We start from the raw sequence: 17,444 nt of genomic DNA on the forward strand, positions 1-17,444 counted from the left end.
ACACCAACAATGGGGTACTAATCCTTCCACTGACACCATTGATGGGGCATTATTCCTCCCACCAATGACAGGGCACTTTTCCTCCTACTGACCACAGCACTATGTATTTTTTTAATCTCAGTGATCACTAAGCCTGGACCCAGTGCCGGTACAAAGATTTTTGTCTACTTAGGCAAAGGTGCATTTTTTTTGTCTCCTTATATAATTAAAACATTTTTGGTTTAATTTTTAATTATTTTTACATAACTTTTATTGCTATCACATAGGGGACCAATAGCCCCCTATGTGATAGCCTATAGGTGACAGGTGACTGGGGATTCAGATTTTAACACCCCCCCATCCTGGCGCCCTAAGGCGGCTGCTTAAACTGCCTTATGGTAGCACCGGCTCTGGCTGGACCTTTGTTTACTCCTCATAACACTGGAACATTTTCTGCTCCCACTGGCCACAATCTGGTCCCCCTAGGGTCTGAAGGAGAGTAAACTGGCCCTTTGTTTAGATTGTTTTGCAGACCCTTGGCCTAGAGTGATTTTTATTTGGACCTCAGCCGAGGTCATGGTCTGGGGGTCCAAGAACTTTAGTTGCCCAGCTCGGGTGTATATCTGGAGGAAGCATTTGTAATTGTTGAAGAGTGTTGCAGATCAGTTGAGAAGAAGCTACTGCTGGACAATGGAAGAAGGATTAATTGCCCACATATATAGGTATCTATGACTGCTATCAGAGGGTCAAGAGCCATATTTATTAGAAAGAGATCAATTGCAACCTAAGGAAAATTGTGTGCTCTTATAGGACCAGCTATTACCATGAGCCTGCTGTAAAAGGGCCTACTACTGCTACTGCAAAATACCTGTCCTATTTGTTTGCTACTTTTGGGTATCCTGCACCCCTAAACCCTCTCTCCTAGAATTGAGTTCCGGAATAAATGTTAAAAAGACTTAAATGACTGGCGCCCAACTTTATTTTTTTTCTCGCCTTACACAAAGAACCAGACCCTGAGAAATGTTACCCACCACACTATGGGGGTCATTCCAAATCACCCCAAGAGAAGAAGTGCTACATTAGTATTTACTGAATGGATGCATTCTACCATGAAGTTAGATAGAAATCAATGAAATGTTTATAATTGGCTTTTAGGGGATTGTTTTCTTATCACAAAGAAATATCTCTCTTTAAAAATTAATTTTTTTTGGTTTCTTTTTAAAACCCCTTTCATTGCTCTCTGTGGATGCATCAGAACAGCAGCCCAGTATACTGACCAAAAAATCCTGAATGGTGTCCAGGTCTCCTTGCCAGGCTGCCTGTGCCAGAGCCAGCTGTGGATATGAGGTTCTCTTAACAGCAGATAACAAATGTGCCCGGATTCCATCGTTGGCAATGTGCAGAGCTGTCTGACAGTTGGAGTTGCACAGAGTGACATCCGCTCCATGGTCCAGAAGGATGGCAATCACCTTTACAAAAATAAAAAATCAATATCAGCAATGTAAACTTCTAAGGCTTTAGACAACATTGCATGGGAACCATTTACATAGAAACATAGAGGGGCGACGACAGAAAAAGAGCAATTTGTATATCGAGTCTGCCCTTTTTCATTTTTTTTTTTACCTTTTTGTCTGACTATAGATCTATTTTTGTCCCAAGCATATTTAAATTAACTTTCTGTTGACTGACTGATTCACTCCCTTAGCTGGAGGTCTGTTCCAAGCATCAACTCCTCTTTTGGTAAAATTATACTTTCTAGGGTTAGTTTTGATCTTTCCTCCTGATAGTTTGAGGTTGTTTCCCCGTGGACTTGATCTTCGCTTCATATTCAAAGTCCTGCCCTCCTGGACTATATTCAAACCCTTAATGTATTTAAAGGTTTTAGTCTGATCTCCCCTTTCCCTTCTTCTTTCCTCCAGACTGTACACATTAAGTTCTTGCAGCCCCTCTCTCCTGATATGTTTTATCCTTCAGACCTTTTGTTGCCAGTCTTTGGACTTCTATCTTATCAATGTTTTTTGGAAGTGAGGTCTCCAGGACTAGATACAGTATTCCAAATATTGTCTAAGGCCCCTTTCACACTGGGGCGGTGGGGGCGTCGGCGGTACAACAGCGCTATTTTTAGCGCTGCTGTACCGTCGTTCTTGCAGCGGTATTCGGCCGCTAGTGGTTCGGTTTTAACCCCCGCTGGCGGCCGAAAAAGGGTTAAATCCGCTCGTACAGCGCGGCTATAGCCGCGGTATTACCGCGGTATAGCCGCGCTGTCCCATTGATTTCAATGGGCAGGAGCGGTTTAGGAGCGGTGAATACACCGCTCCTTCCCCGCTCCAAAGAAGCAGGTTGCAGGACTTTTTTTACCGTCCTGCGAGCGCACCGCTTCAGTGTGAAAGCCCTCGGGCTTTCACACTGAACAAACAGCGGAGGCTGTTTAGGGGCGGTTTTCAGGCGGTATTTTTAGTGCAATACCGCCTGAAAACCGCTCCAGTGTGAAAGGGGCCTTAGGCTAGCCATTCAATCTTTAGCCTGCAGGATGAATGTGAGAAAATTACTTGATTCCTACATACACACTAAACAGTGGAGATAGTATAGTCTTCCCTGCTATCATACTGATATGGATGCAGTCATTGAACAGCCGAGAATTTTCTACTTGGCCCTGTTGATTAAAAAAGTGACCTTTTGTCAATCTAGGTCAGGGATCCTCAAACTACGGCCCTCCAGCTGTTGCAGAACTACACGTCCCATGAGGCATTGTAAAACTCTGACATTTACAGACATGACTAGGCATGATGGGAATTGTAGTTCCTGAACAACTGGAGGGCCGTAGTTTGAAGACCCCTGATCTAGGTGGTGCAGACATGGCCACCCCCCCATGGCTTGAATTCCGGCTGATTCAGCAGGTGATTAAGTCCGGGACCTCTAGAGGCCTAATGGTGGCCTCCAGAGTCAGGGACAGCTGACATCCTTCTGTGTAGAGTGGGTCACAAGGCATGGTGGGTGTACTGCAAGATGAAAAGGTGGGTGACAGACACTTTTTGAATGCAAAGAGATTTATTGTCTCTTGAACAGAACTGTAGGAGAGAGGGTTAGGGCAAGGACACCCTTAAGTAGATGCATGATAATTGGCAGACTCCGAGACTTCTATAGGTAGACAGCTATACAGGTGAAGTCTTCCAGCCGGACAGGATGCTGTCTCCTATGGCAACAATCTTGTAGCTGTTACTAACGGTAGTTGTATTTAACTATTGGCAACACAAACAGTTCTCCGCTTACTCCACAGTCACTCACTGTGGGTCTTTACTTAATGAACTCCAAGTCTTTCACTAGACTTCGGATCCAATAGCCACTGGATCCCCTGAGCTCTTCCACTTTATTGCTCAGTATCTTCCTCAAGTGTCAAGCCTGCTTCTGGATAGGCCTCAGACAGCCTAGCAGTCAGATGTCCCCAGGATAGGCCTCAGGCTTGGCCTAGCAGCCTGGGGCAGTACAACACACATCCATCCAGACAGCCGTCCTGGTGGCACAGAACCCTTATCACCTGACTCCACCCAAATAAATAGGCTCTCTCATCAGGCCAAGGGACCAAAGAACATCCTTGCCCATTGGCTGAGACACCCCATCCATTCATGTCTGAGCCTGTAAAGCCCCTGTCTAATCTAATGTCACTAGCATAGTGCCACCCAGTGACAGAAGAGAAAGGGTGCAACAAGTCCAGATTTAGAGAGGAATCAACTGATCTCCTAACAATTGGCCAAGGCAACTATCGCCTGTCAAACAAATTTGACAGCAACCCTGCCTAAACATCAGGGTGCTACATCTGGTTAGCTTAACTAGATTTTTATCAACAGAAAAATATTTGGGGTTATTTCAGATGATTGCAAAATTAAAAAAAAGTGTGGCCATGTCAGTTGGGAAATCCAAAAGAAATATTGGGTGCATCGCTAGAGGGATCACCAGCAAGATGAAGACGGTCCCAATTCCCTTATATAGATCTTTAGTTATCACTAGAGGAATCTCCAGTAGGAGGAAGAAGGCCCTAATTCCCCTATATACCTGTAGATCCTAAGTTATAACAAGAGGGATCACCAGCAGGAGGAAGGAGGTCCTGCTTTCTCTATATAAAAACCTTTAGGTATTACTCTAGAAGGGACCCCAGCAGGAGAAAAGACCCCAGTTCCTCTAGTTATCACTAGAGGAATATCAAGAAGGAGATCCTGATTCCTCTATGTAGATCTTTAGTTATAACTAGAGGGATCTCAAGAAGAAAAGAAGATCCTGATTTCTCTATGTAGATCTTTAGGTTTCACTAGAAGCATCACCAGCAGGAGGAAAGTGGTCCCGATTCCTCTCTGAGGCTGGGTTCACACCATTGCGAATTTGATGCGGGATCCTCTCATTCAATTTACAATAGCAGGAGATTTTGACCGGCTCTCTATGGAGCCAGTTCACATATCTCCGCAGCAGGTCCGGTGGGTTTTTCAGAAAAACACTGTGCATCTTTTGGTCTGTTTCAGGTGCAAATTCCACCCAAAATTTGGGCTGAAATCAGACCTGAAACGGTGAACCAGCACGCACCGGACCCCTGCTGTGAGCCGCGTGCGGCTCATATGTGAACCCAGCCTAAAGATCTTTAGTGATCACTAGAGAGATCTCAAGGAGGGGGAAAGAGGTCCTGATTCCTCTCTGTAGATCATTAGAGGGATCTCCAGAAGGAGAAAGAAAGTTCTGATTCCTCTAAGTAGATCTGCAGTTATAATTAGAGGGATCTCCACAAGGAGGAAGCAGCTCATGATTCTCTAATCAACAGTAGTAACCAAAGCCATTTAATAACTTTACTATTGGCTGGAGTAACCAAAAGCTTTGAAAACTTATTATCTTGGGTCAATATTTTAAACAGTTCTACATAGATGACAGACAATCGGCATTCCCAAGTTAGCAATGGAAGCCTCCATGTTTCTTTTCGGTAAGGTCTCTTTTCACTTTTTCTTTTTTTTTTTTTTTTACCTCTGGCTGGTTTTCCCGAGCTGCCACAATGAGGGCCGTGTCCCCAGACTCTGAATGCTCAGCATTTATAAGATCCGGATGACACTTCAGGGTGGTGATGATTTGCTCCATATCCCCCATCGCAGCACACTGCAGGAATTCAATCAGCATTTCTTTCTTCTGTGAGGACTCCTCCATCACTCTTCCTATAAATACCAATAACAATAACAATTATAATCATCAACAGTTCTCTACATGCAGATATACAGTATCTCACAAAAGTGAGTACACCCCTCACATTTTTGTAAATATTTTATTATAACTTTTCATGTGACAACACTGAAGAAATGACACTTTGCTACAATGTAAAGTAGTGAGTGTACAGCTTGTATAACAGTGTACATTTGCTGTCCCCTCAAAATAACTCAACACACAGCCATTAATGTCTAAACCACTGGCAACAAAAGTGAGTGCACCCCTAAGTGAAATGTCCAAATTGGGCCCAATTAGCCATCCCCCCCCGGTGTCATGTGACTCATTAGTGTTACAAGATCTCAGGTGTGAATGGGGAGCAGGTGCATTCAATTTGGTGTTATCGCTCTCACTCTCTCATACTGGTCACTAGAAGCTCAACATGGCACCTTATGGCAAAGAACTCTCTGAGGATCTGAAAAAAAGAATTGTTGCTCTACATAAAGATGGCCTAGGCTATAATAAGATTGCCAAGACCCTGAAACTGAGCTGCAGCATGGTGGCCAAGACCATACAGCGGTTTAACAGGACAGGTTCCACTCAGAACAGGCCTCGCCATGGTCGACCAAAGGAATTGAGTGCATGTGCTCAGCGTCATATCCAGAGGTTGTCTTTGGGAAATAGACATATGAGTGCTGCCAGCATTGCTGCAGAGGTTGAAGGGGTGGGGGGGGGGTCAGCCTGTCAGTGCTCAGACCAGACGCCGCACACTGCATTAAATTGCTTTGCATGGCTGTCATCCAAGGAAGGAAGCCTCTTCTAAAGATGATGTACAATAAAAAACGCAAGCAGTTTGCTGAAGACAAGCAGACTAGGGACATGGATTACTGGAAACATGTCCTGTGGTCTAATGAGACCAAGATAAACTTATTTGGTTCAGATGGTGTCAAGCGTGTGTGGCGAAAACCAGGTGAGGAGTACAAAGACAAATGTGTCTTGCCTACAGTCAAGCATGGTGGTGGGAGTGTCATGGTCTGGGGCTGCATGAGTGCTTCCGGCATTGGGGAGCTACAGTTCATTGAGGGAACCATGAATGCCAACATGTACTGTGACACACTGAAGCAGAGCATGATCCCCTCCCTTCAGAGACTGGGCCACAGGGCAGTATTCTAACATGATAACGACCCCAAAAACACACCTCCAAGACAACCACTGCCTTGCTAAAGAAGCTGAGGGTAAAGGTGATGGACTAGCCAAGCATGTCTCCAGACCTAAACCGTATTGAGCATCTGTGGGGCATCCTCAAACAGAAGGTGGAGGACCGCAAGGTCTCTAACATCCACCAGCTCCGTGATGACATCATGGAGGAGTGGAAGAGGACTTCAGTGGTAACCTGTGAAGCTCTGGTGAACTCCATGCCAAAGAGGGTATGGAGGGTATCAAAATATTGACACTTTTGGGCCCAATTTGGACATTTTCACTTAGGGGTGTAATCACTTTTGTGAGATACTGTATATAAGATCCACGCCAGTGTGATGAGAACCCTACAGCACTAGTCTGTGTTGGTTGGCACAGCATGCAGGGACTTGTAGGACTTGCTCAATTGTGGGGGGGGGGGGGGGGGGGGCACAGCTTATCTTTGGTGAAATATTGGACATCTAACATGGCTAAGCCCAGTAAAGCTTTTTCTCCTAAATTTGTGACCGAGTACTAAAGCCACAATAATCCATTCTATCTAAAATGTTATAATCCTTCAGTCACAGCATTTGACGTTGACCGTTTGACCAGTATGTATTGTTGTCTGTGTCTCATCGGGGAAATTTCCACTAATTTCCTGTATCACAGATTAAACAAGAATTAAGGGGAAATCTCTTCTCAGACAGATGACACCAGCAGTGTCCAATGCAAATATTCCAAGTGAACCCCCCTTATGTTATATCCAGCCTCGTACCGGATTGTAAGTGACCTGTACAACTGAGACAACCCTAAAATTTCATGATCTGGCTGCACTGGATTATCAAAATCAATGTATTAACCTGTATCTTGTTTGTGTTTTAAATGTTATCAATATTGGTTCCTGCGAGATTCATCGGATGCATAGGGGTTGATTTACTAAAGGCAAATAGACTGAGCACTTTAAAATTGCAGTTGCTCCAGAGCTTAGTAAAAGAAAAGGGAAGCTCTGTTGATGTCCATTATCCAATCACATGCAAGCAAAAATGCTCTTTATTTTTCTTTTTTTTTTTCCATGAATGTGATTGGGGGTATTTGTAAAGTGAAGCCTTATCTCATTTACTAAGCTCTGGGACAATTGCACTTGCAAAGTGCCAAGCCTATTTGCCTTTAGTAAATCAACCCCATTTATCTCCATTTACCAGATTTCATCTGGTCACATAAAAAGCCCAGAATCCAACTGTGAGTACTAACTAGAACTAAAGCTAACAGACACACGGGCTTTCCAGATATTAGAAAATACTACAAAGCCCCCTTACTCAACAAGACTTTAGATTAGATGTATCCGAAATCCCCTTGGTCTGTACCGGAATCAGATCGCATGTAACATTTAAAACACAAACAAGATACAGGGTAATGTATTCATTTTGATAATCCAGTGAGGCCAGATCACAAGGTTATGAATCTGATCAGATTTTGATTGATCCGATTATGAGACTGCATTGCGGAAACTGAGATGTGATCGATAACTTATGATCATACCGTATGTTCTTACTGTTGATCTTAATCAAATTCCCCCTGTGTATCCTATCAATCGATTCGGTTGTCGAATGATTATTACTATCAGGAGAGATTGATCTGAAAAGAAATCGTTCAATTTATTGAAGTGTGTATGGCCACCAGTAGACAGTTGTCCCCAGAACAAGCGTCGCCATTGGAAGATTTCCCTCTCACCCCTTGTTCAGAGGAGAACTCTAAAATTTGGATTTCCCATCACACCTGTAGCATCTACAGCGCGTTTGACAAGCGTTAATCAAAAATCAGTGAGCTGGAGGAAAAAAAAATCACTTGTAGGGTGTCTGAGTGCGCTTTTTAACCACTTCAGCCACGGAAGATTTACCCCCTTAATGACCAGGCTATTTTTTGCGATACGGCACTGCGTCGCTTTAACTGACAATTGCGCGGTCGAGCGACGATGTACCCAAACAAAGTTTATGTTCTTTTTTTTTTATCCACAAATAGAACTTTCTTTTGGTGGTATTTGATCACCTCTGCGGTTTTTGTTTTTTGCACTATAAACAAAAAAAAAAGAGCGACAATTTTGAAAAAAAAAAAAAACAAAACAATATTTTTTACTTTTTGCTATAATAAATATCCAAAAAAAAATTGTCTTCATCAGTTTAGGCCGATATGTATTCTTCTACATATTTTTGGTAAAAAAAAATCGCAATACGTGTATATTGATTGGTTTGCAAAGTTATAGCGTCTACAAAATAGGGGATAGATTTATGGCATTTTTTTTTTTTTTTTACTAGTCCAGGCGGTGATCAGCGTTTTTTAGTGGGACTGTGACATTGCAGCGGACAGATTGGACACTTTTAAAACTTTTTTGGGAACAGTGACATTTATACAGCGATCAACAATGCAGTGATTACTGTATAAATGGCACTGTCAGGGAAGGGGTTAACACTAAGGGGCGATCAAGGGGTTAAATGTGTTCCCTAGGGAGGTGTTTCTAACTGTGGGGGGAGGGGACTGACTGGGAGTGGAGAGAGATCGCTGTTCCTGATCACGAGGAACAGCAGATCTCTCTCTACTTCCCTGACAGAACGGGGATCTGTCTGTTTACATTGACAGATCTCCGTTCTGACTCTCTGTGGAGCGATCGTGGGTGGCTGGCGGACATCGCGCCTGCTAAAGTTGAGCCGACCTGCCGCGGTATAATGATGGCGGCTGGTCGGCAAGCGGTTAACCCGCATCAAACGTGCATTAACCCCTTACCGACCTCCCTGTAGCAGATTTACTGCTACAGGGCAGCCGCACTGTGAAGAATCATGTATATATACGTGATTCTGCACTTCTGGGTAGGGGGCGCACCGCTTCTGCTGTGATTTGTCATCCATTGGCTGGCACCCGCCGATCGTCCGAAAAACTCCAAAGACATGCTGGTAGGTTAATTGGATCCTGTCTAAATTGGCCCTAGTATGTATGAATGTGTGTTAGGGACCTTAGATTGTAAGATCCTTGAGGGTAGGGACTGATGTGAATGTACAATGTATATGTAAAGTGCTGCGTATATTGACAGCACTAAATAAGTACCTGAAATAATAATAATAATAACACATAAAACAGAGCTCTGCCTATGTAAATAAGACAGAGCTCTGCTCTGACAGGGGAGAAGTGATGGATTTTCTTTCCCTGAAAAGCAGGGGGGAAAAAATCCATCACATTCCTTAGTAAAAGCACCATGCATAGTACACAAAAACACTGGCTAGGCACACATTTAACCCTTTGATCCCCCTAGACGTTTAACCCCTTCCCAGCCAGTGTCATTAGTACAGTGACAGTGCGGTTGATTTACTAACACTGGAGAGAGCAAAATCTGGTACAGCTGTGCATGTTAGCCAATCAGCTTCTAACTCCAGCTTGTTCAATTAAACTTGGTCAATAAAACCTGGAAGCTGATTGGTTTGTATGTAGCGCTGCACCAGATTTTGCACTCTCCAGTTTTAGTAACTTTCCCTCACAATGTATATCTTTAGCACTGATCACTGTATTAGTGTCTCTGGTTCCCACAAAGTGTCAAAGGTGTCAGTTAGTGTCAGGTTGTCTGCTGCAATATCTCAGTCCCACTATAAGTCGCTGATCCCCGCCATTAATAGTATAAAAAAAACTAATTCCAGTATATATTTCATAGTTTGTAGACACTATAGCTTTTGCGCAAACCAATCAATATACGCTTATTGGGATTTTTGTTTACCAAAAATATGTAGCAGAATACACATTGGCCTAAATTGAGGAAGAAATTCGATTTTGTACATTTTCTTATTGAATAAGTTTTATAGCAGAATGTAAAAAAAAATTTTCTTATTCATTTATTTTTGCAAAATTGTTGGTCTTTTTTTGTTTATAGCGCAAAAATAAAAACCGCAGAGGTGATCAAATACCACCAAAAGAAAGCTCTATTTGTGGGGAAAAAAGGACAGAAATATTGTTTTGGTACAACGTTGTAATTGTCAGTTAAAGCGACGCAGTGCCGTATCGCAAAAAATGGCCTGGTCATTAAGGGGGTGAATCCTTCCTGGGCTGAAGTGGTTAACATGGTTTCCTATGGGACGCGTTTTTGTGGGGAAAAAAAGGACACATTTTATTTGAGTACAGCGTCGCACGACCGCGCAATTGTCAGTTAAAGTAACGCAGAGCCGTATCGCAAAAAAAATGGCCAGGTCATGAAAGGGGGGGTGAATCTTCCGGAGGGCAAATGGTTAACCCCTTCCCAGCCAGTGTCATTAGTACAGTGACAGTGCATATTTTTAGCACTGTATTAGTGTCACTGGTTTCCACAAAATGCCAAAAGTGTCGGTTAGTGTCAGAATGTCTGCTGCAATGTCGCAGTCCTGCTATAGGTCGCTGATTGCCGCCATTACTAGTATAAGGGCCAGTTCACACCATAAAAACGCAGTCCGGATGCGTTCCAGATTTTTTTTGCATGCGTGTTTTTGATGCGTTTTTGGTGTGTTTTTGATGATGTCCGGTACTTCCCCCCCCTCTTTTTTTTTAACCTTGAATAAGGACATGTGCGTTCCAGTGCATTTTCGATGCGTTTTATAGCATCCCAGTCCAGTGCAGGAAAAATGCAGCAGGTTCTGGAACTGGAACGCACTGGAATTGCAAACACTGGTGTGAAATATGCCATTGAAAACCATATAACCTACTTTCCATGCGTTTTTGATGCAGAAAAAAAAAAACGCACTGGACTGCATGTGATGTGAACTGGCCCTAAAATAAATTCCAGTATATATCACTTTTGCGCAAACCAATCTATTTACGCTTATTGGGATTCTTGTTTACCAAAAATATGTAGCAGAATACATATTGGCCTAAATTGATGAAGAAATTCGATTTCTTACATTTTTATTGGATATGTTTTATAGCAGAAAGTAAAATATATTGTTTTTTTCTTTTTTTTTCCAAAATTGTCGGTCTTTTTCTGTTTACAGTGCATAAAATAAAAACCGCAGAGGTGATCAAATACCTATAATCAAAAGAAAGCTCTATTCATGGGAGAAAAAGATATAAATTTAATTTGAGCAGAGTGTCGCGCGACAGTTAAAGTAACGCAGTGCGGTATTGCAAAAAAAATGACCTGGTCATTAAGGGGGGGGGGATATTCCAGAGGTCAAGTCAGGTGGTTAAATGCACGTCAAAAATGTGTATTAAAGCTATAGGTGCGTTGGTGGGCGTTACTGTGAGCGTATTTTTAGCAAGTGTGACGCGAGCGTTAAAGCGCGATGACACAACTTGATGCATCATCCGTGAAACACGATCATCGATGTAACATTAAAGGAAAAGCAATTACCGGCCTGGGATTAGGAGATCTCCGGGGATGGCGGCTGCATGGACGGACTCCGGTAGTTATTGCGGCGGACGCTCACCGGCATGGCACTTGTCCCGTCTGGAAGGTGGGAACGCTCAGTCCATAGTCATAGTCCGTACAATCGTTTTCTAAGTGGAGTGATCCTCGCAGAGCTGGACACCAGTGAAAGGAATCTTTTAGTTTACACATTGCTGCTAAGACAACCAGTCAGCTGAGTCTTTGTGATTGTCCCATAGGCGGGGAGACTGAAATACTCTGCATGACTTCATCCTACACAGGGAGCCACGCTTCTCAGGCAGGGACCCCTATAATAAGAACGTACCCCGGCAGGGACCCCCATAATAACAACTTACCGATACAAAGAACAATAAACTGGCAGAGAGTTAACCACTTAAGGACCGAGCCTCTTTCTGAGATTTGCTGTTTACAAGTTAAAAACATTTTTTTTTTTTGCTAGAAAATTACTTAGAAGCCCCCAAACATTGTACATTTTTTTTTCTAACACCCAAGAGAATAAAATGGCGGTCGTTGCAATACTTTCTGTCACACCGTATTTGCGCAGAGGTCTTACAAGCGCACTTTTTTTTTTGGAAAAAAATACACTTTTTTGAATTAAAAAAATAAGACAACAGTAAAGTTAGCCTAATTTTTTTTTATATTGTGAAAGATAATGTTACGCCGAGGAAATTGATACCCAACATGTCACGCTTCAAAATTGTGCCCGCTCGTGGAATGGCGACAAACTTTTACCCTTAAAAGTCTCCATAGGCGATGTTTAAAAAAATTCTACAGGTTGCATGTTTTGAGTTACAGGGGAGAATTATTGCTCTCGCTCTACTGATTGCGGCGATACCTCACATGTGTGGTTTGAACACCGTTTTCATATGCGTGGCGCTGCTCACGTATGCGTTCGCTTCTGCTCGCGAGCTCGGCGGGACAGACGCGTTTAAAAAAATGTTTTTTTCTTATTTATTTTACCTTTTATTTTTTATATTTACATTGTTCTTTAGCCACTAGGCGTCCGCGCTATAGCCAAAAGACGGCTACAGCGCAGACTCCAATTGCCGGGAGGGCGTCCCTGGACGTCCTCCTGTTTACCTCCGCGTTGCGCGCTCCCGCTGGCGCGCATTGGGGAAGTTTTGTGCTGGCCGTGTCCCTTGGACACAGCCAGTCACAGATCGCTGAAAACGGCCAATCATAGCGGCTGTTTTCAGCGCGATCGGCGGTGCCAATGAGAGACGATCTCATATGTAAACATATGAGTTCATCTCTCATCGCCGGCTATCCTTCTCACACAGAGACAGCGTGTGAGGAGGAAGAGCTAACCGCTGCGGCGGTAAAGTGAACAGAAAAAAAAAAAAAACGAAAAAAAAAGTGTCCCCGCTGCCATCTGTCCTGTCATCTGTCCCTGCCATCTGTCCCCAGTGCCACGTATAAGTGCCATCTATTGTCACGTGCCATGTCACCAGTGTCACATGTCATCAGTGCCACGTATCAGTGCCACGTTTTAGTGTCATCAGTGCCACGTATTAGTGCCATCTTTCATCAGTGCCACGTATTAGTGCCATCTGTCATCAGTGCCACGTATTAGTGCCATCTTTCATCAGTGCCACGTGTCATCAGTGCCACGTATTAGTGCCATCTGTCATCAGCGCCACGTGTCATCAGTGCCACGTATTAGTGCCATCTGTCATCAGTGCCATGTATTAGTGCCATCTGTCATCAGTGCCACATCAGTGTCAGTGCCACGTATCAGTGCCATCTGTCATCAGTGCCACGTATCAGTGCCATTTGTCATCAGTGCCACGTCAGTGTCACATGTCATTGTCCTGGTTCTCCAGGGTCTTCAAAACTGTAACTGGTCTACAACCGATTAAGCGACCATCTGACCATGAATAAACTTCTTGATCCCCTTCAGTCCGGTTTTCGCCCTCAACACTCCACGGAAACTGCTCTCCTTAAACTCTCAAATGACCTACTAATGGCTAAAGCCAATGGACACTATTCTGTATTACTTCTCCTGGATCTCTCTGCTGCCTTTGACACAGTGGACCACCCCCTCCTCCTCAAAAAACTCCACTCCTTTGGTCTCCGTGACTGTACTCTTCGCTGGTTCTCATCCTACCTATCCCACCGCTCCTTCAGTGTCACTTACAACTCTACTTCCTCCTCTCCTCTTCCTTTTTCCGTTGGGGTCCCCCAAGGTTCTGTTCTCGGACCTCTCCTTTTCTCAATCTACACCACCTCCTTGGGTCAGTTTATTGCCTCCCACGGCTTTAAATATCATCTCTACGCTGATGACACCCAAATCTATCTCTCCACCCCCCAGCTCTCTCCATCTGTCTCCTCACGCATTACCAACTTACTAGCAGACATATCAGCCTGGATGTCACATCACTTTCTCAAACTCAACCTATCCAAAACCGAGCTCATGATATTTCCTCCCTCAGGTGCCACTTCCCCTGATCTCCCTGTCAAGATCAACGGCTCAACTATCAACCCATCTCCCCACGCCAAGGTCCTAGGTGTAATCCTGGACTCTGAACTAACCTTTCGACCCCACATTCTATCACTATCCAAAGCTTGCCGCCTCTGTCTTCGCAACATCTCCAAGATACGCCCCTTACTAACCAATGACACCACAAAGCTTCTAATCCACTCCCTGGTCATCTCCCGCCTCGACTACTGCAACTCCCTCCTCATTGGTTTACCTCTAAATAGGCTATCCCCACTTCAGTCCATCATGAACGCTGTGGCCAGGCTCATCCACCACACAAACCGCTCAGCGTCTGCTACACCCCTCTGCCAATCCCTCCATTGGCTGCCACTCAGTCACCGAATTAAATTCAAGATACTAACTATAACTTACAAAGCCGTCCACAACCTGGCCCCCAGCTACATCTCTAACCTAGTCACAAAATACCAACCTAATCGTTCTCTTCGCTCCTCCCAAGACCTCCTGCTCTCAAACTCCCTTGTCACCTCATCCCATGCTCGCCTTCAGGACTTCTCCAGAGCCTCCCCCATCCTCTGGAATGCTCTACCCCAATCCGTCCGATTTTCTCCTACTTTATCCACTTTCAGACGATCCCTGAAAACTCATCTCTTCAGAGAAGCCTATCTGGCCCCCACCTAACAACTGTACATTTATCTTCTCAATCAGCACATCACCCACAGCTATTACCTCTTGTATCTCTTGACCTTCCCTCTTATATTGTAAGCTCTAAGTGAGCAGGGCCCTCTGATTCCTACTGTATCAAATTGTATTGTATTTGTACTGTCTACCCTCAAGTTGTAAAGCGCTACGTAAACTGTTGGCGCTATATAAATATTGTATAATAATAATAATAACAAATTAGATGTGTAATTTATGCTCCAAGAACACGTGATGGAGCTCCCTGCATGTTGGGCCTCTGTATGTGGCCAGGCTGTGAAAAAGTCCCGCACATGTGGTATCCCCATACTCAGGAGGAGTCACAGAATGTATTTTGGGGCGTTATTTGTGGTATACACAAGCCATGTGAGAGAAATAACCTATTACAATAAAAATTTTGTGGGGAAAAAAAATAAAAATAAATAAATCTTTATTTTGCAAAGAATTGTGGGAAAAAATGACAACATCAAAAACCTCACCATGCCTCTTACTAAATACCTTGGAATGTCTACTTTCAAAAAAAGGGGTCATTTCGGGGGTGCTTGTACTGTCCTGACTTGTTCGGGTCGCAAGAAATGAGATAGGCCGTCAGTACATCAGGTGTGATAAATTTTTTATAATTTACACCATAACTTGTAGACTCTCTAACTTTCACACAGACCAAATAATATCCACTAATTTGGGTTATTTTTACCAAAGATATGTAGCATTATAAATTGTGGCCAAAATTTATGAAGAAAAATTACTAATTTGCAAAATTTTATCACAGAAACAAAGAAAAATGCGTTTTTTTTTCAAAATTTTCGGTCTTTTTTCATTTATAGCGCAAAAAATAAAAAACCCAGAGGTGATCAAATACCACCAAAAGAAAGCTCTATTTGTATGAAAAAAAGGACAAAAAATTCATTTGGGTACAGTATTACATGACTGAGTAATTGTCATTCAAGGGTATTGCTTAATTATTGATTTGTGCCAAATATAAACGCACATATGATTGGATTGGGGTCGATGAGTTCCTAATATGCTAGTCCAAACCCGATTTCAAATATATGCATAGCTCCCACCTGTCCCTGATTTGGAGCAATGTCCCTCTGTCCCTCTTTACTCCTCATTTGTCCCTCATTGTGGTCTGTTCGGTATAGTTGTATAGAAAATGCACTTTTTGTTTTCCCAGTGCTAAACCTTTCATCCAATTTCTAAATTTCTGCATTTGTACATTTTAATAGCCAATATAAAGGAATAGTAATGGCAAAAAAAAAGCCCTTGTGGATTTAATTAACCTTTTTTTTTTTTTTGGTTAATTCTCCTTTAAGGGGGCGTGGCAGGGGGCGTGTCCTATGTCTACATATGTTTGCTAGTAGGTGTCCCTCATTCCCATCTCAAAATGTTGGGAGGTCTGTATCTGGTCCGGGTGTGCTGAACAATTTTATTTAGTGCGTTGGTCCCTGATCGATCTTCTGATCACTGTTTTTATCCCGGATAGTAAATTGACCAACAATACAATCATATATAAAAGCATTCTGTGTATGGCCACCACTACAGCTCACTTAGTTGCTTGAACAGAGGGTCTGTGGTTTACAATTGTTATTATATTTGAATAAATTAGTTGCATTAATCATATCAATCATTTGAATGATATTGGTAACGGGTCATATCAATACACAGTACTGTGCAAAAGTTTTAGGCAGGTGTAAAAAAAATGCTGTATAAATGAAGAATGCTTTCAGGTATAGAAGCGTTAATTTTTTATTTTTTATCAATTAACAAAATGGAAAGTAAATGAACAGAAGAGAAATCCAAATCCAATCAATATTTGATGTGACTTTTGCACAGTGCTGTAGGTATATATATGTCACCTATATATGTCAATTGGGCCATAAGTGACCAGCAAAGAAATTTGCAGTCAAAGGCCCCCAGGGAGATGGTTGGTAAACAATCCGTAGGACAATGAAGATGTTAACCTGGAAGAAGAAAATGAAAAGGTGATATAGACGTGGCCATGAACTGCCTGCGGCAAGGACTGGGAGGTTAAAGAGGAACTGCAGTCTGCTCACATCATTTGTAATAAAAACATCTTTGCCATTCTGAAGCTTCCTTCTAACCACTTTGCATTTTGCATTTTATTTTATATATACTGTGATTCTGTATTTGCCAAATATGCTGCAGAAATCTCCCTCCACCGAGTCTGACTGCAACCATTTTAACTGTGGGCAGCTGAAGCTGCTGCCTGTTCACTTCCTGGATTTACACAGACACACCTCCAGCTCTGCAGCTCTCATTGGTCCTCTTATGACTCACCCCCCTCCCTTCCTGGCAAACTCTAACCAGAGTGAGTGAGAGAGAGAGAGAGAGAGAGAGAGCTGTGCATGATGATGTCAAACACCGTCCTAGACTAATGACCAGACAAGAAACAGGAAGTGGGCTGTATAAGGGATTTACTGGCAGAAAAAGAAAAAAAAAAAACGTTTTACTATCCAAAGTTGAAACAACAACAAGGGCAGAAGATTTAATAGATGGAAAGATGAAAAAAAATGACTGAAGGTCCGCTTTAATACATTGCCATAATGCAGTAATAAACCCTAAGGAAAA

At 43.0% G+C, this 17,444-nt stretch overlaps 1 protein-coding gene across 1 annotated transcript in view; it reads right to left on the minus strand.

Annotated features, from left to right (window-relative positions):
- Positions 1-11,904, minus strand: part of MAP3K19 (mitogen-activated protein kinase kinase kinase 19) — a 69,990-nt gene extending 58,086 nt beyond the window's left edge. Inside the window, exons 1-3 of the mRNA XM_073634282.1 lie at positions 11,684-11,904; positions 4,981-5,165; positions 1,257-1,448 (exon numbers count right to left, since the gene is read on the minus strand). Of these exons, the coding sequence (XP_073490383.1) occupies positions 1,257-1,448; positions 4,981-5,157 (369 nt within the window). The 5' untranslated portion in view covers positions 5,158-5,165; positions 11,684-11,904. The remainder of the gene's footprint in view (positions 1-1,256; positions 1,449-4,980; positions 5,166-11,683) is intronic.
- Between the last annotated feature and the right edge of the window lie 5,540 nt (positions 11,905-17,444).

The sequence above is a fragment of the Aquarana catesbeiana genome, linkage group LG06, assembly GCF_042186555.1.
Source record: "Aquarana catesbeiana isolate 2022-GZ linkage group LG06, ASM4218655v1, whole genome shotgun sequence".
Taxonomy (NCBI): domain Eukaryota; kingdom Metazoa; phylum Chordata; class Amphibia; order Anura; family Ranidae; genus Aquarana; species Aquarana catesbeiana.